Raw genomic sequence first — 21,378 nt, 5'->3', positions numbered from 1 at the left:
CATCACAGCAGCAGAGGCTGAAAGTCCAACAGGCAGGAAAACACGACCCAGTTCTACAGAACCAGAACCACCTCTAAGGACCGTTGGATCTAAGCCTGTTGGATCATTTGTTCTGAGCAGCTTTTAGAGTTAAACTTTGTTTGGATGTTGTGAGTCCAAAAGTTCCTGATCTGCTGCCAAAGCAAAGAGATGAAAGGATCAGATCTGAGACCTTCAGCCTGGAACAACATTTACTCTCATCTTCAACATCAAAGGTCGTTTCCAGATTTATTTTCTCAGGTAAACAAGTTTATGAAAGAAACATTCAGGTTTGACCTTTTGTTGCTTTTATTAATCCTTTATTAACTAAATTTGTCTCTTTTGCCAAAACCTTTCATGAAAACTGATTTCTACAAAATAATGACAATAAAAGGAAAATAATTTATTCTGTCTAAATATTTCAACAACAGTTCATATTCATCTTTCTATTTTCCCACAGGAAGTTCCTGGTTGCGCAGCTTCCTGTCCTCAGCTGTACAGGAAGTGGTCCTGATGGCGGGGAGCGACAACTTCCTGTTCGCTGAAGAGGCTGGAGCTGCTGGAGGGGACGCCGCCGACGATGGGGAGGTAGGAGTGATGGAGGATGGGCAGCTGCATGGAGAGCCGGCGCCGGACGCTGCAGAACCAGACAGAACCAAACCGGGTCAAATGGAACCGATCAGAACCAGACAGAACCAAACCGGGTCAAATGGAACCAGACAGAACCAAACCGGGTCAAATAGAACCAGACAGAACCAAACCGGGTCAAATAGAACCAGACAGAACCAGACAGAACCAAACCGGGTCAAATAGAACCAGACAGAACCAAACCGGGTCAAATGGAACCGATCAGAACCAAACCGGGTCAAATGGAACCAGACAGAACCAAACCGGGTCAAATGGAACCGATCAGAACCAAACCGGGTCAAATGGAACCAGACAGAACCAAACAGAACCAAACCGGGTCAAATGGAACCGATCAGAACCAAACCGGGTCAAATGGAACCAGACAGAACCAAACCGGGTCAAATGGAGCCGATCAGAACCAAACCGGGTCAAATGGAACCAGACAGAACCAAACCGGGTCAAATAGAACCAGACAGAACCTGCTCTATAAGCGGGTTCCTCTGAGTGGTTTGAGGAGAAACGAACTGAATGTTCAGCCGATGAACTTTCCTCAGGAGGTTTTTCGCTCCACTGTCGCCCTGTGCTTGCTGCAGAAACAGCTTCTGTCTGATTTGCTGCTCTTCTGAAACATCGTTCACTGATTGGTCACAATTTGAATTTGTTTTTGGGGTAAAATTTCTATTTGTTTAATTGAAAGTGAAAATATTTTTGGTACATTTGATTGTTTCTAAGCTGTTGGTCAAATTCACTCAGTTTTAGTCGTTTGGAAAATATTTATTTTCGGAAAGCTGAAGGTTGAGCAGATGGTTTGTGTTTTCAGAAAGACAGTTATCAGGAGCTGAGAAACCTTTTGAAGAAACGTATTTCTGGGAGCAGAAATGAGCCACCCTGAGGAACACCGGCTCCAAGCAACCGGAACAAAATGGCGGCTCTGTGATAAAAGAGTGAGCGTTGTCATGACGATGATGATGCTCCACTCACCGCTCTGGGGAGTTGATGTTATCCTCAGCTGGAGGTCTCGCCATGCTGACCTGAGGCGCTTCACATCCTGAAGAAACGGAAGAAACTCGGGTTAGCAGCGGAAACGCGGCTTCCTGTGGACGAGCGCGCGGTTGGTACCCGTTTCCTCCTGCGGCGTGGCAGAAAGCTCCATGGCGATGGTTTCAATCTGGACGTCCAGCTGCGGAAACCAGAGGAGACGCTGTTACACCTGGAGCCTTCAGCTGTTCACCTGCAGCGCCCTCACCTGGGCGCTTTGACTCCGAAGGTCCTGGTTTCTCCTCCTCAGACGCTCCACGCCCGCTTCCTCTGCAGCATCAGCCTGCAGCTCCGACACCTGCTGCAGCTCCGACACCTGCTGCAGCTCCGACACCTGCTGCAGCTCCGACACCTGCTGCAGCTCCGACACCTGCTGCAGCTGCTGCTCAGCAAGCAGAAAACCTGGAAACAAAAAGTTCAGAAAATGTGGCAGCAGGATGAAGCTGAAGCCTAAAAAAATCAGCAACTGTAAAACGGAAACCAGGAGCGGCTTAGCATTAGCGGTTTAGCATTAGCGGTTTAGCATTAGCGGTTTAGCATTAGCGGTTTAGTGTTAGTGGAACTATTGTGTTTGGTTAGCATTTAGCATTAGCTTCAGCTAAATACCGCGTTGGTGTAGCGGTTTAGCAGTAGCGTAAGCTGTCCATGATTAGCGCGTTGGGCTAACGCAGCTAGCTGGTCACCTGAGGAGCGAACAGGCCCATGAGGATGAAGAGGTTGCAGCTGAGGATGAGGATGCTGCACAGACAGAACTGGAGGGCGGGGTCACTGGAGGTCAGCAGCGACCCCACCGCTGCGGACGCGCTGAACCCGGTGAGGGAGAACATGCTGAGAGCCAGGATCTGACCGCTGACCGCCGGCGCCGCGGCCCGGATGTTCCAGGCCAGGAAGCAGCCCAGACCCTGAGGAGGAACCAGCGGCTTAGTTTGATCTGTTGCCATGGGAACGACCTGCGGCCTCATTCCTGTCTGCTGTCGTGGTTTCATGAGGTTCTGACCAGCAGAGGAGCTTTGAACCCGCAGACGGCGGTGAGCCACAGCTCCATGTTGGCGCTGCTGCAGCGTTCAGAGAACGACTGAACGATGACGCCCTGATCCGCCGCCGAGTCCTGAGAGGAAAACAGCCAGGAAGTCTGGGGGTTTAGTTTACTAACTAAATATTGCTGCTGTCTAAATGAATATTTAGTTTGCTTACAACGTACTGAGCTAACTTACCAACTCAGTGTTGAGCTTCAAACTAAATGTTTAGTTTCCAATAAATATTTAAACTAACATTTATAAATGAATGAATAAAACTAAATTCTCCTGTTTCTCTGTTTTCAGGTTAAAAAGTTTTAAACGTCTGAAGACGTCCAGACCTTCTAGAGCCTCCGGACCGGGCCAGAACCGGACCGGGCCAGAACCGGACCGGAGGCTCCTCACCTCCATCCGGTGCTGCAGAACCTCCCGTCTGAGCGGGTCCAGGATCTGCCAGGAGGTCAGAACCAGCAGGTCCAACAGGAGGATCCAGAGCTGAACACGGCCCGTTTCCTGCAGCTGGTTCTGGTTCTGGAAACACAGAGACGTCAGCATTCCCTCTGGACCCGCTGGACCCGGAGCGGTCCTACCTTCAGCTGGACGCTGCAGACGGAGTAGACCCTCCAGGTTCTGGTGAGCAGCGCCGACAAACCCACAGTGTGACCCAGCGACAGAGTCCACAGACGGACCTGCAGCACAGCAACCAGGAGTTCTGGTTCTGGTTCTGGTTCTGGTTCTGGACTGTAACAGTCTGGGTTTTACATTGTGGTTGTTGGTTGAACTGAACTTTTTGTTTCATTGACTTTGTTCGCAGGTGATGAATATTATTTGATGTTTCTGTAAATCTGTCAGATTTTGCCCAAATTCTGTTTTTCATCTTTCTGGATAAAAATAAAGTTATGCAAACAAATCAAACGATAAACACAAAACAAGGAAACTGCAAAACAATTACTGCAAAAAATTCATTAAGATGATAAGTTTTTATTTTATTATTACTGATCAATATTATATTGATTAGCTTTAACAGCTTTTTATGTTCTGGTTAATTTATTATGTCCGTTTGAAAGGCTAATGAAAAGATCAATAAAAGATCAATAAAAGATCAATAAAAGATCAATGAACACAAATGAAGGTTAATTATCTAGAATTAGTTTTGCTTTACAAACTATTTGGTTCCTGTTAGTTTTTATTTATTTCACTTTAAATGTTTTATCAACTTGAGTTTGTTTTAGTTAACTTGAATAATCTGGTTCTGGTTCTGGTTCTGGTTCTGGACTCACAGAGCAGAATATCTCCAGCACCGGGTCCGGCAGCGAGGTCCGGTCCAGTCCAGAGAACAGGACCGAGCCGGAGGACAGCAGGAGGCCCAGCAGGAGCAGCTCATCCTGGGGAGACGCTCCGGGCCGCCGGGGCCTGGAACCAGACGGACAGCTGAGTTCTGGGAGCTGCTGCTAGACCCAGAACCGGACCTGGACCCACCAGCGCCAGCGGCCGATGATGATGATGCAGAGGACCGTCAGGGTGATGAAGATGGTTCCGGCAGCGGCTGCTGATAGGACGCAGTAGAGCAGGAGGCCGACCCGGAGGTGCTGCTGTTGGACCAGAGTCTGGTCTCTGGCCGGACCCGGACCTGCAGAACAGAACCGGGTCAGTTTGGACCCAATGACCTCTGGACCTGCTCATCCGCCAACGGGACGGAAAAGTTCATCTGAATGTAGAGAAGAATTCAGCAATTTTTATTTAATTTTACCTATTATAATAATAATAATAATAATAATATAATAACAATAATTAATAATAATATAATAACAATAATTAATAATAATAATAATAAATAATAACAATAATTAATAATAATCATAATAATAACAATAACAATAACAATTAATAATAATAATAATAATAATAATAATAATAATAATAATAATAATAATAATAATAATATGTTTGTTGCCTCTCATGTCTTATGGTGAACCAAATGTTGAAATAAACCAATTCTAATAAATAAACCAGTTATAATAATCAAATAAAAATAAACCAGGAGGAAGAGATTAAACTCGTCTTTTCCAGGCTGACAGGCAGGAAGTAACAGGATTTACAAAATAAACTTTATGACAAGCAAAGAAAAAGTTTCAGAATTTAAATTTAAAAGAAATGCATTTCATAAGTGAAGCTTTGAAAAACTTCTCAATCAAACAGTAATTTTATACAGAAGTTGAAGCAACGTTTATGAGGTTTGCATAATAATCACAAACATTTTAAAATTATTTAAAATTAAAATATTTTCTTGTAATAATCGTTTGAAAATAATTATATGGGTGCTGTAAAGACACTATTTGTCTGAACTGATGTTAGCAGCAGCATTTCTGTTGGTGTTTTTTTTAACAACAATAAAATCTGGAGGAAAAAAAAGCGAACTGTGTAGATGTGAGTTCAGTAGCTCCAGATCCAGAAGTTCATAAACTTTTGAAAAGCGTTCTTTGCCCGTAACCATTTTGGGACCATTTTCTCTCCATAGCTCAGAAGCTGAGCTACGGAGGCGCAGAGAGGAGCCGTCCTGACCTTTGAACCTGAGCAGCTGGTTCAGGACTCGGACCTGCTGGTGACTCGTGTTGAACTCGCCCACCAGAACTTCGCTGTCCCCTGAGGACAAACAGGCAGAGCTGAGCATCGGGGCGACGCCGGAACCGGAACCGACAGGAACCGGAACCGTGTCGGCTCTCCTCACCCTGAAACTGGATCAGCTCGATCACCGTCATTCTCTCGCCGTTCCGGAAGGAAACCGGACCCTGACCAGAGACAGACAGGAGAAGACCCATTGGACCGGTCCTGGTTAGAAAAACATTTAGATATTTAGCCGTTCCGCTAACTGTGAACATTTTTAGCACACTCAGCTTCCCCAAAATTATTCCCCAAATAAATACTAAAGCATTCATTTAATGAGTATTTGGTAAACTTTCTGTTAAGTTCAACATTTATCTTGTTGGTGTTGCGCTTCAGGTTAGCTTCTGCTAATTACTGTGTTGGTGTTAACTTCTGCTAATTACTGTGTTGATGTTAGCTTCTGCTAATTACTTGTTGGTGTTAACTTCTGCTAATTACTGTGTTGGTGTTAGCTTCTGCTAATTACTGTGTTGGTGTTAGCTTCTGCTAATTACTTGTTGGTGTTAACTTCTGCTAATTACTGTGTTGGTGTTAGCTTCTGCTAATTACTTGTTGGTGTTAACTTCTGCTAATTACTGTGTTGGTGTTAGCTTCTGCTATTTACTGTGTTGGTGTTAGCTTCTGCTAATTACTTATTGGTGTTAGCTTCTGTTAATTACAGTGTTGGTGTTAGCTTCAGCTAATTACTGTGTTGGTGTTAGCTTCTGCTAATTACTGTGTTGGTGTTAGCTTCTGCTATTTACTGTGTTGGTGTTAGCTTCTGCTATTTACTGTGTTGCTGTTAGCTTCTGCTATTTACAGTGTTGCTGTTAGCTTCTGCTATTTACTGTGTTGGTGTTAGCTTCAGCTAATTACTGTGTTGGTGTTAGCTTCTGCTAATTACTGTGTTGGTGTTAGCTTCTGCTATTTACTGTGTTGGTGTTAGCTTCTGCTAATTACTGTGTTGGTGTTAGCTTCTGCTAATTACTGTGTTGGTGTTAGCTTCTGCTATTTACTGTGTTGGTGTTAGCTTCCTCTAACTACCATGTTGTTGGTGTTGCTCTTTAGTGTTTCTGCTAATTTCTGTGTTGTAACATTTTAGCAGTGCCTTCTGTCAAGCTATTTTTGTAAAGAACAAGGCTGAATAAAATCAACATGTGGTGATTTACTGTTACCTTATGCTAAGAACTTTAGCTTTGGCTAATTACTATGTAGGTAGCGGTAACTTTTGCTTTCTTAATGACTTTGTGTGTAAAGTTCTAATTGCGACGTGGGATTAGTGCTTTAGCATTAGCTTTCATTAACTGCTATGTGCGGATAGCAGTTTAGCATTAGCTTCCACTAATATATTGGGGTAGCAAAGCTAGCTTTTTAGTTAGCGGTGCTCACCACTACAAAACTGGTACATGTGGACGATGAAGGAACCAGATGGGAGCCTGTCGCTGTGTTTCAGGTGTGTGTGTCCTTACTGTTACTCCTTCAAACTGTGTGCTCTTCACGGCCTCCAGCAACATCTTCCCCTCCTCTTCCTCGCCAAAAGAGATGTTCCTCAGAGAGCCGAACTTTCTCCTTAGCTTTGCCGTCTCCTTCACCTGAACCAGAACCCGGGCGGCGACCCAAACTGCATCGTAGGCGAAGGCGTGGAGGGGGTTGACCTCTGACCCCTCCTGGTTCAGCTGCTTCAGGTATGATTCCAGGTACTCCTGAGGAGTCTGTGGATGGAATAAACCTTTAACCTGGAGCTAGCAACCCAGCCGGGTCAGGAAGCGCAGTGCAGAAAGGTTCTGACCCGTCCGGAGACTCCAGGTGTGTTGGTGCTGCTGAGCTGTCTGACCTGCAGCCTGAAGGATCCGTCCGCCGCCGTTAGCAGGCTGCTGGCAGAGCAGCTGGAGGGCTGCCATCCCAGCCTCCACCCAGAAGGTCGTCCAGCGGCCAGAATCCACTGGTACCGAGGTCCGAACAAGCCCAGTCTGAACGCCTGAACACAGTCACCAGGGTCCAGATGTTCTGGTTACAGCCAGCATGTTGCTTTGAGGTTAGATAAGAATTGGCTTCAGTCATCAGACATTTTGCCCTGCTGAATTTCAAGATGGACGCCGTCTTTGAGCTTTTTAACCAATTACTTCCATAAAAGGTTCCCCATTTTAAAAGGATTCCCCTTTTATGGCTTGGATGAACTTTGGATGAACTTTGGATGAACTTTAGATGAACTTTGTCTCATCTTGTTTCCAACTTTGCTCTTCCTGTTCATACAACTTTAAAATAATCAGAAACTGGGAACTTTGCTGTTTGCGAGTTTCACACCAGCCGTCAACTGGAAAGACAGTCATCTTAACTGTTAACGTTAGCTCTTTCTGCTAATTATGTTTGTGTGCTTGGCCACTTAGCGTTAGCTTGCACTAACACTTTTATGTGTTTAGCAGTTGAAGTTTAGCATCCTCATATTTTTTGTCTTTTGCGGTTTATCATTAGCTTACACAAATTTTTTTAAACATGATTAGCGATTTAGCAATAGCTTACACTAATTGCATGTGTTTAGCATTAGCAGAGCTAATTCTTTTGTATTTAGTAGTTTAGCGAAACACATGAGCTCAGATTTTTGTTTAATGAAAGAGTGCAATCATTCTTCGGGTTAGCTGTGTCCTCCACTGGCAATAACTACTGTGGATTTTAGGGTTAGGGTTAGGGTTAGGGTTAGTGCAAACATATATTCTCCATTGCAATCATGGCGGCCATTTTGAAAATTGTCCAAGAGGAAAAAAAATGCAAGACCAATAAGAAATATTTGATTTCTATGCTGCAATTTGACACCAGCACATTCATGTGTTTGGACATTTTATCGCAAAAATAATATCCATCACAACCGTGGCGGCCATCTTGAAAAATAATCAGATTATCAGTAAATATGTTTTCTATTATCCAAATGGTCTGACACCAGAAGTTTCCATCTTTGGTAAATATTGGCAGTTTTGGTGCATTGATAAATGGCCGCCATCTTGATTCCTTCAGTCTTTTAAAGCCGGGCTCTGGGATCATCTGGGCCATGTTAGCATGTGAAACATTCAGAACCAGAACCTGGACCCGGAGTTCACTCACACAGCAGAACACGTCCGTCACAGAACCATCTTCAAAATGTCCAACGATGATGCGGACATCTTCATCCTGTGAAGCGGGAGCAGAAAGGAAGTGAAGAGCCACAGAACCCGGACCTGGACCAGAACCGTCCTGAACCCGGCCCGGTTCTACCTGCAGCCTCCGCAAGCCGCTGCAGGCGTCTCCAGAGAAGCGTTCGGCGGCGGCCAGCTGGACGTCGGCCCTCAGAAGCTGCCGGATCAGATCTCTGGTCATCTGCAGACAGAACGGGTCGGACTCTGGGTCAGGTTCTGCTGGGCCTCAGGTTAGTTCTGTTTCCTATAGGGACGTTACATTCCATCACTTTTTTAAATGTTCAGGTTTTTGTTTTTAAACGGATTCATATCTCTGGTTTTTGCTCTTAAAAACTAATTAATGGGAAAATCTAGAACTAACTGGAACTACATGATAAAACTAACTAACCTACTGAAATTAATAGCTCCAGTTTCTGTTTAGTCATCTGGTTTTTTAGCATTTCGACTGATTTTTTCCCCCTAAACAGTTTAAAACTACAACTATAATAAAACAAAACTGAAACAAAACAACATTTAAGTATCTAGAAAATTCCTGAAGAAATTTTAACTGGGGCCTACCAAAGTGCATCCATCGGTTTGGACCCAGCGTGCTGATGCTAAAAATTAGCATCAATGCTAAGCTTAGCTAAAAAACTCCAAAGTAGCATGTAAAGAATCACAAGGATGTTGAATAACATGGACTTGCACCATTCAGTATGTTAAAATTAGTGTTTAAGCTGAAATTAGCCAAAATGCTAATGTAAGCCTAAATGCTGTGAGTAGCATTTGGGGCATCACTAGAATGTTGTCTGTAATTTACTTTCTCCATTCCAAATACTAAACATGGCTAATACGTAAGAAAAATAGCTAAAAGCTTATTTAAGCTAAAAGGCTAATGCTAATGAACTGCCATGCTGTGCAAGGCGGTTCCCTAACCTGAGAGAAAAAGGCTAATATTATTGCACTGCCTGCATTAACCTGAGGGGGATATTGAGGCTTTTATTTTGAAGTTTTCATTAAGCTTCATTATAAATGGCCACAATATTCCAATGTGTAAGAGTGCTTTAGCCAGTTCAGTCCTCCTCTGACAGTTCCGCCATGTTGTAGTTCTGACATTCAGACTTTGTAGTTCTAAAGAGCAGCTCAGCTGTCATTGAGTGAAACACACAGGGAGAGAGAATCGTTACTGTTTGAAGCAGTTAGTTTTTCTGAACAAAGCAGGCCGAACAACTCCTTCCCGTTCAGGAACAGTAAGGCCGATCCAAAAAGCATCTGAAGTATTTTAGAGGGCTATTTCTCCTCTCTAATAGTATCACAACTCATATCTGTAGCTCTCTGCACTAACCTGAGAGAAAAAGAGAAGAAGATAAAGGCTTGAGAGGAATATTAAGGCTTTTATTTTAAAATTTTCAGTAAGCTTTATTTTAAAGGGCTACACTAAACCTATGAGTAACATGTCAATAGCATGTGGGGTATCATTAGAATGTTGTCTTACTCCATTCATTATACTAAACATGTGTAGCATATTAATGAAAGGTAATACTTTTCTCAATAAATGTAAATGGGTAGTAACCAAGATCAATGAGTTAGGTTTAGAAATTCTGAGAATAGGATCGACTCATGAAGGAGGAGACAGTAGAAATTTTGCAGTTTGCAGGTGTCTTGAATTTATATTGTGGGTATTTATACATATTTACAAGATCTGATTTGCCATAGCAAAAGAAATGCACAAAAATAAAGGAAAAGAAAAGAAAACAAAACAATAACTAAAGAAAACAATAATCATCCGTTCCACAGTTCCAATGAACCTCCACCCTTTAGTTCATCTACCCCAGCTGGGGTTGGTTAGAGGTCCCAATCAACTGTTGTTGACGTACTTGGTGCAGGTCCGTAGTGACAAAAAAGTCAGATCACAATGGAATTTAAAATTGTTCGTTCGCTGCAAGAGCCTCCTACCACCAGGCAGGAGAAGCAGAAGTTCTTCAGCACAAAGTGCAGTCTTTCCTTCCAGACGTTCTAGCTCGCCATCCTTCTAGTGTGCACACAAATTAATCACATAGCACTCTTTGCACTACCAATAATTCTAAAAGTCAATATGCATTTTCATAAATATAAAATTCCAGATAAGTTACATCCAATAAATATCATGTAAATTTCTTAACATGAAATATGAAAGCTCAAATCTAAACAAGTGCTCAAATAAATAATTTAAGACACCTTATTGCTACTCAATTGGGTTACCGTCAGTAATTTAGTAGCTACACAACCAACTGATATGGGCTAATGCTAAGTCACGACAGAGACTCACCGATTCCACACTTTTACAGTGGACAGTTTCCACCCACACAATGGGCTTTTTTCCCCACCTCCTTCTGGGTACATGTAGTCGGCTCCTATGGTTTAGTAGATTGTGTGAGCATCACACAGATTTGAAAATTGATTAATGACTGTGCTCAACTAACCTGCAGCTCTGCTCCTCCCAGCGCGTCCTAATCTCACTCTTCCCTGCTCCAACTAATATACCTAGCCGAATGGGCGGTGTTGGTACATGTGATACAGAGCCCAACAGCGATTGGCTATGGACAATCTCGCGAGAATCGCTGGTATTATATTAGCGGTATCGCGAGATTTAAAATAACAGGGAGTTCAGAAAACTGGATAATGGGGGAAATGGAAGTCAAAATTTACACCCGGGTTACACCCTCCCCCCTTAAATCCATGCAACGCCGGTGCATGCTAAATTATCTGAACACTAGGACATACAGGAGAATCTAAGACAGGTTCCGTGAACATTTCACCATAAGCAGAAGCTAAGCTATGTAAAAGATTTTGCACTACAGAGCTTAATGGATTGCCTAAAGCAGCATACTGAAGGCGCTTGATTGGTTTTGGCTCTCGACTGGACCGACGAATTGGCTGTTCAGCTTCAAAACCATCACTAGCCTGAGAAACAGCTATAGGTGATTCACTAGAATGTGGTGATGATATGGTCAATTTTCGTAATGTCTCTACTGGGCCATGGAGTTCCAAATCTTCTTCAGATGGATTCAGCTCGGGGACATGTTCAGGCACAGGTGAATTTCCTGGGTCTGTCTGATCTCCTAAAGAAACTTTTTCCATGGTAGGAAGTGGGTCCACAGCATCAGACAGTAGAGACGACTTATCCACATCCGGTGAGGGATTCTGTCTTTCCATCTCAGGAGCTGGAACTCTGGTCATGGGCTGGGTAGGGACTGTACCCTCAACACTGACCTTCACTGTTGGAAAAACTGAAAACCGAGGTGCACTCCACCCTTCATCCTCCTCATCTGGACTCACCTCTGGGTCTTCCACTGATTCCTGAAGGCTGCGGGTCAGAGGCCTGCGAGTAAGTGTGGAAACTGGCTGATCAACTTCAACCTGAGGGAGAAATCCACAAGGGAGAAGAAGGTCACGGTGCAGAGTTCGAGTCCCTCCAGAGGGATCCGTTTCGGGTCTTACAACATACACAGGCAGATCACCCACACGTTCAATCACCACATAGATGCTTGTCTCCCATTTATCCTCCAGTTTATGCTTGCCTCTGAACCTCACATTTCGGACCAATACTCGATCACCTTCTTCAAGAGTGGCTGGTTTCACTCTTTGATCAAAACGAATCTTGTTTCTTTTTGCCATTTTTCTTGCATTTTCAGAAGCTAGCTGGAAACATTCTTTTAGCCGTGAACGCAGGTTTTGTACATATTGAGAATGTGTTTGAGATGATAGATCTTCAACAGGTAAGTTGAAAGCTATATCAACAGGAAGTCTTGGACAGCGACCAAACATTAACTCGTATGGAGTAAAACCTGTAACCTCATTTCGGGTGCAATTATAGGCATGAACAAGTGGCTTGACATACTCTTTCCACCTAGTTTTCTGCTCTGGCTCTAATGTTCCCAACATGCTGAGCAAAGTTCTATTGAACCTTTCAACAGGGTTCCCACGGGATGGTATGGTGTGGTATGTGACTTTTAATGCCAGCAATGTTGCAGAGCTCTTTAATAAGATGAGACTCGAAATCAGGTCCTTGATCTGTATGCAGGCGCTCAGGAAACCCATAGTGCACAATAAAGTTTTCCCACAAGCACTTAGCAACAGTCTTTGCTTTCTGATTGGCTGTTGGAAAGGCCATAGCATACTTGGTGAAATGGTCTGTGAGGACAAGAATGTTTTAGTATTACTTTTATCAGGTTCAATTGATAGATAATCCATACAGAGGAGTTCAAGTGGCCGGCTGGTCTGAATATTCACCAATGGTGCAGCTCGCTCTGGCAAAGCTTTTCGGCGAATGCAGCGATTGCAGGTTTTGATCTTATTTTCAACATCTGCAGACATGCGTGGCCAAAAAAATCTAGATCTTACAAGATCAATTGTTCTTTCGACTCCCATGTGACCCATGTCATCGTGAAGACTTGACAGAACAGCAGAACGACATTCTTCTGGCAACACAAGTTGAAACGATAGAACCTCACCATTTTGCCTCCTTCTATATAGGATGTCATCTTTTAATTCCAGGCGATTCCATTCTCTCATCACCAGAGGAAGGTCAGGAAGCTCAGCCCTGGCCGTTGGAGGGATTTTCTCCTGTTTCCAGCTGATGGATAACTTCTCTCAAAACAGGATCAGCTCTCTGTTTCTCCCTGATGTCTTGAAGGGACAGTGATGGAAGCACTGGCAGCCCTGTGGACTCATCAACATACAAATCAGGGAGAACTGTAGGGGTCATAGTCATGGTTTCAACCAAAGTAATGTTTCTCTCCAAAGGACCATCAGGACTTTGGCCTCTCAACAGGCAGCTGTGACAAATGGCTCTGACCACATCTGGGGTGAGTTCTGCAGCATCCTCTCGTCAGTCATATGTGCTGTGATGAACTGTTGCACCATATCCCATTCTCTGTGCGGATCGGGCGTCTGAGGGTGCGGCCTCCTGGAGAGGGCATCAGCATCTCTGTTTTGGCTGCCAGCACGATACTGCAATTTAAAGTCATATGTAGACAGTGCAGCAAGCCATCGATGACTAGCAGCATCAAGTTTAGCAGAGGTCAAGACATAAGTTAATGGATTGTTATCAGTAACAACAGTAAAACTAGAGCCATAAAGATAGTCATGGAATTTTTCAATTACGCTCCATTTTAAAGCTAAAAATTCCAATTTATGGGCTGGATATCTAGCTTCACTGGCAGACAACCCACGGCTAGCATATGCAATAACTCGTAGCTTCCCCTCTTGTTCTTGATAAAGAGCAGCTCCGAGCCCAATGGCGCTGGCATCTGTATGCAGAATGTAAGGTTGACTTGGGTTGGCAAAACCGAGTACTGGAGCTGTCGTCAATCGGTCAATCAATGTTTCAAAAGCAGATTGACATTGTGCAGTCCACCTTTCATTAAAAGGCTGCTTTGCATCATGGCTTTTCATTGTGATTTTTGCTTTGCTGCCACGTTTGCGGGTAGGGGGGTACCCTTTTGTCAGGTCATTTAAAGGTTTAACAATAGCAGCATAGCCATTAATGAACCTGCGATAATACCCGGCAAAACCAAGAAATGATCGCAGTTCTTTTAAAGTTTGAGGAACTGGCCAAGATTTTAAAGCACTAATCTTTTCCGGATCCGTTTCAACCCCATATTCAGAAACTACATGGCCTAAATATCGCACAGAAGTTTGGAAAAACTTACATTTCTGCGGGGATAATTTAAGACCATAATCTCGGAGTTTCTGCAACACTCTTATCAACCTACTCTCATGCTCTTCTAGGGTGTCCGAGAAGATAATCAGATCATCCAAGAAAACTAAAACTTCTTTCAAATGCAAGTCACCCATGCACTTCTCCATAAGACGCTGGAAAGTACTTGGTGCATTAGTCACACCTTGAGGCATTCTGTTGAATTCCCAAAACCCAAGTGGTGTTACAAATGCTGTTTTAGGCTTATCACTTTCTTCCATTTCTATCTGATAATATCCTGATTTCAGATCAAGAACACTGAACCAACGTGAACCAGTGAGAGCTGAAAATGACTCTTCCAAATTTGGTAATGCATAAGCATCCTTTATGGTTTGTAGATTCAACTTTCTATAATCTACACAAAGTCGAACATCCCCATTCTTCTTCCGAACAACTACAATAGGTGATGAGAATGGCGATTCTGATTCTCTTATTACTCCTGTCTCCAGAAGATCTCGCAAATGATTGCGAACAGCCTCAATGTCATTTGGATGGATAGGGCGAGCACGATGTTTAATTGGAGTCTCATCATGAAGATGGATGTGATGCTTCACCCGATCAGTACATCCAAAATCAAGGTCATGATGGGAAAATACTTCTGGTATTTCTTTGAGTTTAGCAATAACTCGTTCTTTCCAATCAAGAGGAATTGGAGAATCTCCAAATTCAAACAGGAGATCAACTTGGTCAGTGTTCTTGAGCTGCGCACTATAGCAGGAAACCTCAGATAGAAGCTGTGATGATACTGTGATCTCTGCAATAATAGCAGGTGGTGACAATGTTATGCTCTGTTTTGACTCATTTGTAATAACCACTGGGATTTTATGTCGTGTATGATTGGGCAATGATACTAGGCAATTCTTCACACACAATCCTCCCGGCAAGGGAATGGATGGCTGTTCAACTAATGCCCAACCCCTAACTGGCAACAAGCTAGTACAGGCATAACCTTCTAGAACGATGGTATGGCCTGCAGGAAAAACAACAGGTGCCTCACTGTCTAGTGCTACATCACATACACTGGGCTCTTGGGTCTGCTGGTGACGTAACTGAAGCAGTTGAAGAACTGCTTTATAGCCATGCTTGGCTGGGCTAAAGTTAACACTTTCATCTTTCATGCATTTGTCATACAATGAGTCAAGAGTGTTCATTCCAATCAAAACTTGGGACTGGGTTCCACTTTTAACATCTGGAACCACAAGTGCTAGAGTACAAACATTCAAATCTGTGCCAATAAACTCCTTAGGAAAAATGACTGTCATTTCTATGTAACCCAAATATGGGACAGCTTGGCCTGCAGCTCCCTCTACTTGTAATAGCTCTTTTAATGGTTTCACAGGTTGATGAGAAAAATACTGATTATAAAATGAAACTGGTATTGTGGTAACTTGTGATCCTGTATCTAACAGGCATTCAACTTGCTGACCAGCTATTGTTACTTGACCAGTACATTTTGAGCCAATCAACCCTGGTGGCAATTCTGTAGCCTCAGGAGTTACATGAAATAGATCGGTGCATCTTATAGGTGTCTGCTTAGTGGGACTTTGCTGGCCCTCTGCAGTTCCCGTTCGCCCCTCAACGAGAACCTGGTTCAGTTTAACGACAGGGCACTATGAGAGTTCATTCTCTGCCACTTCTTCTGCTTTTCCATAAACTGCTTCTTCTTAGCAGCAACCAGTGACGGATTAGGAGGATTGTCACATTTAGTCTTTATATGCCCATCATCTCCACAGTTATAGCAGTAACCTGGTTTGGGTGGTAAAACTGCATTTTTGTGAAAGGATCCAGATGCACATTTACTAGTCTGTGGGGGCTGACTGAGCTTGGCAGCATGCATAGATTTTGGCAAAACAGACTGGTTCTGACCAGACTGAGCTGTTGTAAGAGCAACCAACTGTTTTTGTACGTCAGCTAACTGCTTGGCAAGTTGTTGGGTGATGACAGTCAAGTTATCATAAGCACTCTTTTCTTCAACTGCTGCATAAGCATGATGTGAATGCACACTGGCTCTTGGTTTACTGGACCCAAGGTGTTGTTTCATATGCTGAATTTTAGCAGCTTCTCTGTCTTCTTCTGTTCTTAACAATAACAACAGTTCTGCAAAAGATGGTGGGTTTGCCTTGCGCTGCTTAAGTTGAAGCTCAGAGATTAAGGTGTTATCCCAACAACCACGACAGAACTGATTCAACAAATGCTTTTCAAAATCAGCAGCCAATATTCCACCCCTTCTCAAAGCATGGTTCAAAGTCACTTGCAGGCGTTGCAAATAAACTGATGGTTTTTCACCTGCGTCCTGGAACTGCTCCATGAATTTTGCATACAGTTCATCACCATCTTGGACTGTTCCATAGGCAGAGTCAAGAATTTTGAGATAACTTGAAGGAGGTGCATCTGATTGAAGATATTTAACCATGTCTGCAGCAGGTGATAGTAAGCTGTCAAATATCTTTCTAGAACGCTGTAGTTCTGACACAGCAGGATCTTTTAACAGAAGATCAACACCAGATCGCCAAGTTTCATAATCTATTTCATGTTGTGGTCTTGGAGATCGACCAGAAAATGATCTAAGTTTTAATGAGGACATGTGCATTGCATTGTCATCACTTTTCATGATATGCTCAACCACATACCTCTGCACTCCCGGTGGATTGATATCTGAGAAAGACATGGCTGGCAAAGGTCCGGAAGGATGTGACGTGTAGTGGGCTGTAGGATCAGGTTGGGCGTGTGGCAGCTCCCTTTCCTCTGCAGTGACATCTTCTGGTTTGAGATGGATAGCACCCTTGGTTGTCATCTGTGATGTACTGGGAGTAGCCATAGACAATTCCTCTTCATCTGAAGAAATCTTCAAAGATGGGGCTGGACAAAGTTCAGTGATCGACTGGCCCAGTAGCGACATTACACCTTTGAGGACATCTGTGTAATTTTGACCTGTAAGCTTAGCCACATTTTTCATTTCACTCAGGTAAGTTTGAGTTTTTATTTTGGTCTCTAACTCAGAGCAAACCACTGACAGTTCTTCAATTTCATAAGTAATTTTTTCAGTTTGGCCAATATACGAGTACGGCAAGATTTTACGCAACCTCTCTAACGCACTCCCTGACAAAAACTCAAAAATTATGCAGTTATAAAAATCTGAGTCAGAATCAGTTATAAATTTAAACTTTTCCATTGACCCATAACCTGTCAGAAAATCAGCTACTTCATTATCAGTTTCTGTGTTTGTTGCATATTTAATCAACACTGCATTGGGTATTTTAACCCCATATTTCGCCAAAACATCCATAATAGCAAAAACAAAATAGCAACTGCAAGACTTCAGCTCTGTACAACTCCTCCTGGCTAGCTCGCCATAAATTAATGTAGCATATTAATGAAAGGTAATACTTTTCTCAATAAATGTAAATGGGTAGTAACCAAGATCAATGAGTTAGGTTTAGAAATTCTGAGAATAGGATCGACTCATGAAGGAGGAGACAGTAGAAATTTTGCAGTTTGCAGGTGTCTTGAATTTATATTGTGGGTATTTATACATATTTACAAGATCTGATTTGCCATAGCAAAAGAAATGCACAAAAATAAAGGAAAAGAAAAGAAAACAAAACAATAACTAAAGAAAACAATAATCATCCGTTCCACAGTTCCAATGAACCTCCACCCTTTAGTTCATCTACCCCAGCTGGGGTTGGTTAGAGGTCCCAATCAACTGTTGTTGACGTACTTGGTGCAGGTCCGTAGTGACAAAAAAGTCAGATCACAATGGAATTTAAAATTGTTCGTTCGCTGCAAGAGCCTCCTACCACCAGGCAGGAGAAGCAGAAGTTCTTCAGCACAAAGTGCAGTCTTTCCTTCCAGACGTTCTAGCTCGCCATCCTTCTAGTGTGCACACAAATTAATCACATAGCACTCTTTGCACTACCAATAATTCTAAAAGTCAATATGCATTTTCATAAATATAAAATTCCAGATAAGTTACATCCAATAAATATCATGTAAATTTCTTAACATGAAATATGATAGCTCAAATCTAAACAAGTGCTCAAATAAATAATTTAAGACACCTTATTGCTACTCAATTGGGTTACCGTCAGTAATTTAGTAGCTACACAACCAACTGATATGGGCTAATGCTAAGTCACGACAGAGACTCACCGATTCCACACTTTTACAGTGGACAGTTTCCACCCACACAATGGGCTTTTTTCCCCACCTCCTTCTGGGTACATGTAGTCGGCTCCTATGGTTTAGTAGATTGTGTGAGCATCACACAGATTTGAAAATTGATTAATGACTGTGCTCAACTAACCTGCAGCTCTGCTCCTCCCAGCGCGTCCTAATCTTACTCTTCCCTGCTCCAACTAATATACCTAGCCGAATGGGCGGTGTTGGTACATGTGATACAGAGCCCAACAGCGATTGGCTATGGACAATCTCGCGAGAATCGCTGGTATTATATTAGCGGTATCGCGAGATTTAAAATAACAGGGAGTTCAGAAAACTGGATAATGGGGGAAATGGAAGTCAAAATTTACACCCGGGTTACACATGGCTAATAAATAAGAAAATAGCTAATAGCTTATTTAAGCTAAATGGCTAATGCTAATGAATTGCCTATATACATACTGGTACATGTATATATCAGTTATAAAATGCCCAAAACAGCCAGTAGTTCTAAATGGCAGCTCAGCCCTCTGTTTTAACTGAGTGTTAATTAGAACTACAGTGATGCGTTTTTGTAGTCCTAATCAGCTGCACTGCCCTGCTGTGTTCCGTTGCTATGGTAATAGATCATCTGCTAACTGCCTGTGAGACAGAAAGATGGAAAAAGAATTCTATCTTTGTGAGACACCCAGTCAGTTAATATGGAAAAAGCACTCCGAACAACTCCTTCCCGTTTGAGAACCGAGATACGTATTTGAAAACTGTTTGAAGAGTATGAGAGGGCTGTTTGTCATCTCCCATAGTACCGCGACTGAGATCTGTAGCTCACTCACAGTAATAGCAGCGATGAGAGAAAGATAGTGTGTGCTGAAGTCTGAACTTTTTCAGAAAAGCATAAAAACGAATGGTTCAGCCTGTCAGTTACCCTGGCGCATTATTTTGCCAGAAAACCGTAAGCCCTAGAGAAATTTCTAAAACATTTTACCGGAGCAGGCATGCGTATCAATGTCATGAGCTATATCTTCCCCCCTTTCCTCACCCGCTTTCCTGTCTGCCTACTGTCGCAAAAATACGAGCCACTAGCGCTGCAAAAACTCTTCGGAGAAAAAAAATGGGAAAAAAAATCCACTTCATTTCACACTCTAATGGAGCGGCAGTTGGTTTCAGTTGCACTCTGTGTTTCGGCAGTTGGAAATTTTGCTCGTTTTTCACTTTTTACGTCGCCATCGTAAAATGGAATCCCTCTACACGTGATTGCTCCCCATCGAGCCGCATTCAGGTTGATGGAAGAAAAATAAATAAATGTATAAATAAGTAAAGAGACGTTCTATTGCGTGTAGAATAATGGACTGCCCTCCATGCATTGCAGGGCAGGTACCTTGTGAAGCAAGTCAGTCACTGCTCTCCCTACGCGTTGCTATGGGCAGACCCCAATAACAAATAAAAACCAGCAAAATACCATAAAAACTAAAACTAATTGAATTTGACAGAAATTCACATCAAAATAAAACTGAACTGTAATGAGAAACCCCAGACTGTTTTGACCCGGCAGCGACGGAGGCTGATGAGGATCCTGTTCTTTCTTCGCTGACAGGAAGTGTAAATTTGTCAGCAGGTCATGTGATCAGTCACATGATCACCTCAGTGAGTCCTGGCCGGTCCTGGGTCAGCAGCCCAACCCTCCTCCACCTGTAGCGCTGCAGCAGCTTCACCGTGGCCAGGTTCACAGCGCGGATCGGCGGTGCCGTGCTGAACAGGTGCCGGTACCACTTCCTGTTGGACAGGCTGGGGGGCGGAGCCTCGAAGGACACCTGAGACCCAGAGCAGCAGGAAACCAGGTGACGATACAGAAACATGACAGAATGACGATGAGGAGGAGCGGCGCACCTGCAGGAGGCCGAGCGCCGGCAGAGCGCGAGCGATGAGTGATGTCACAGATGGACACGCCCCCCCCAGAATCAGCAGGTACCTGGGTCCCACCCACAAGGTGTCAAACAGCGCTTTCAGGGCTTTGGCTGTGTCACACTGGAAAACAGGTTAAACACACCTGAGGATGAAGAGATGGAACAAAATGACTGAAAAACTGCTGAGGCTGTTCTGGATGAACCCGATCTGAAAATGTAACAAAAATACTGAAAATGTTGATCGTTTTTAACTAACCCAATATGATATGGCTGATGATCAATATTCAGTGGAGAGCAAAGCTAGCTGAGAATTTCACTGCACAAATACTAAAGCACTAACTAAACCATTAGTTTCACTAACTTTAGTGGAAATAAAGAGTCATTTCTTTTGAATTTATCCATATTATATTTAACTTGGAGGAAATATGCTAAACATTTTCAAAGTTAGCTAAACTGCTAATTAGCTGAACTGAGCCAACCACTGCTAATACTATAGCTGTTGGCTACATTTCAACACGCTGGTGTTGCTCCTCTGCTTCAGTTCAGCAGCCATAGTTCTGCATCAATAAAGTCCAAATAACTGGAACAGAACCGAGACGGAGACGATCATTAGCCGAGATCGGCTGATTTTATCGGACCAATTCCGATGTTGATGCCGATATTTTTTACCTACCAGGGACAAAAGCAGATAAAGCTAATCACAGAGAGCTGCTCAGCTGAACCGAGTCAGAACTGACCAGTCCAGAACCGACCTGTGAGTCCAGCAGCTGCAGTTGGACCTGGTACTTCCCCAGCGGTGCCGTTTGTCTCTCCAGGTCCTGCAGAGCCAGACTGACGGCTGGAAGCAGGCCGGCTGTCAGGTTCTCCCCACCGGACCCGACCGGCACCATAAACAGGACGGGCAGCGGCTGCCGGACCCCGGCCAGAACCAGCGCCGGGCCGACCAGGAGCAGCAGCGGTCCGAGCCGAGCCATGCTGCCGCGGAGCGCTGATCCTCCTGAGAGTAATCCTCTGTAAGATGCTGGGAGATAAACGGATCAGCTGCAGGTCCAGACGGCCCGGCAGAACCCAACAGAACTTCCACT

General features: G+C 43.5%; 1 protein-coding gene and 2 long non-coding RNA genes across 3 annotated transcripts; 1 reads left to right on the top strand and 2 right to left on the bottom strand.

Annotated features, from left to right (window-relative positions):
- The first annotated feature begins 137 nt into the window (after positions 1-137).
- Positions 138-4,116, top strand: LOC122831336. The gene is made up of 4 exons (XR_006370675.1): positions 138-279; positions 479-606; positions 3,006-3,332; positions 3,982-4,116. It is a non-coding gene; the product is annotated as an uncharacterized LOC122831336 (long non-coding RNA).
- Positions 581-21,354, bottom strand: LOC122831330 (gamma-aminobutyric acid type B receptor subunit 2-like). Its single transcript, XM_044117432.1, has 18 exons — positions 21,046-21,354; positions 20,277-20,414; positions 20,030-20,200; positions 8,589-8,690; positions 8,439-8,504; positions 7,132-7,320; positions 6,812-7,054; positions 5,428-5,488; positions 5,262-5,342; positions 4,179-4,329; positions 3,980-4,112; positions 3,290-3,388; positions 3,105-3,230; positions 2,681-2,791; positions 2,367-2,585; positions 1,892-2,085; positions 1,627-1,825; positions 581-655 (listed from the first exon to the last, which is right to left on the bottom strand). The coding sequence occupies exons 1-16, from the start codon at positions 21,265-21,267 to the stop codon at positions 1,930-1,932; spliced, it is 2,268 nt and encodes a 755-aa protein (XP_043973367.1). The 5' UTR covers positions 21,268-21,354; the 3' UTR covers positions 581-655; positions 1,627-1,825; positions 1,892-1,929.
- LOC122831335 lies at positions 17,363-20,016 on the bottom strand. Its single transcript, XR_006370674.1, has 3 exons — positions 18,535-20,016; positions 18,381-18,465; positions 17,363-18,104 (listed from the first exon to the last, which is right to left on the bottom strand). It is a non-coding gene; the product is annotated as an uncharacterized LOC122831335 (long non-coding RNA).
- Positions 21,355-21,378: the final 24 nt, after the last annotated feature.

Source organism: Gambusia affinis, linkage group LG05 (genome assembly GCF_019740435.1).
Source record: "Gambusia affinis linkage group LG05, SWU_Gaff_1.0, whole genome shotgun sequence".
Taxonomy (NCBI): Eukaryota; Metazoa; Chordata; class Actinopteri; order Cyprinodontiformes; family Poeciliidae; genus Gambusia; species Gambusia affinis.
This window is presented reverse-complemented; position numbering and strand designations above follow the sequence as displayed.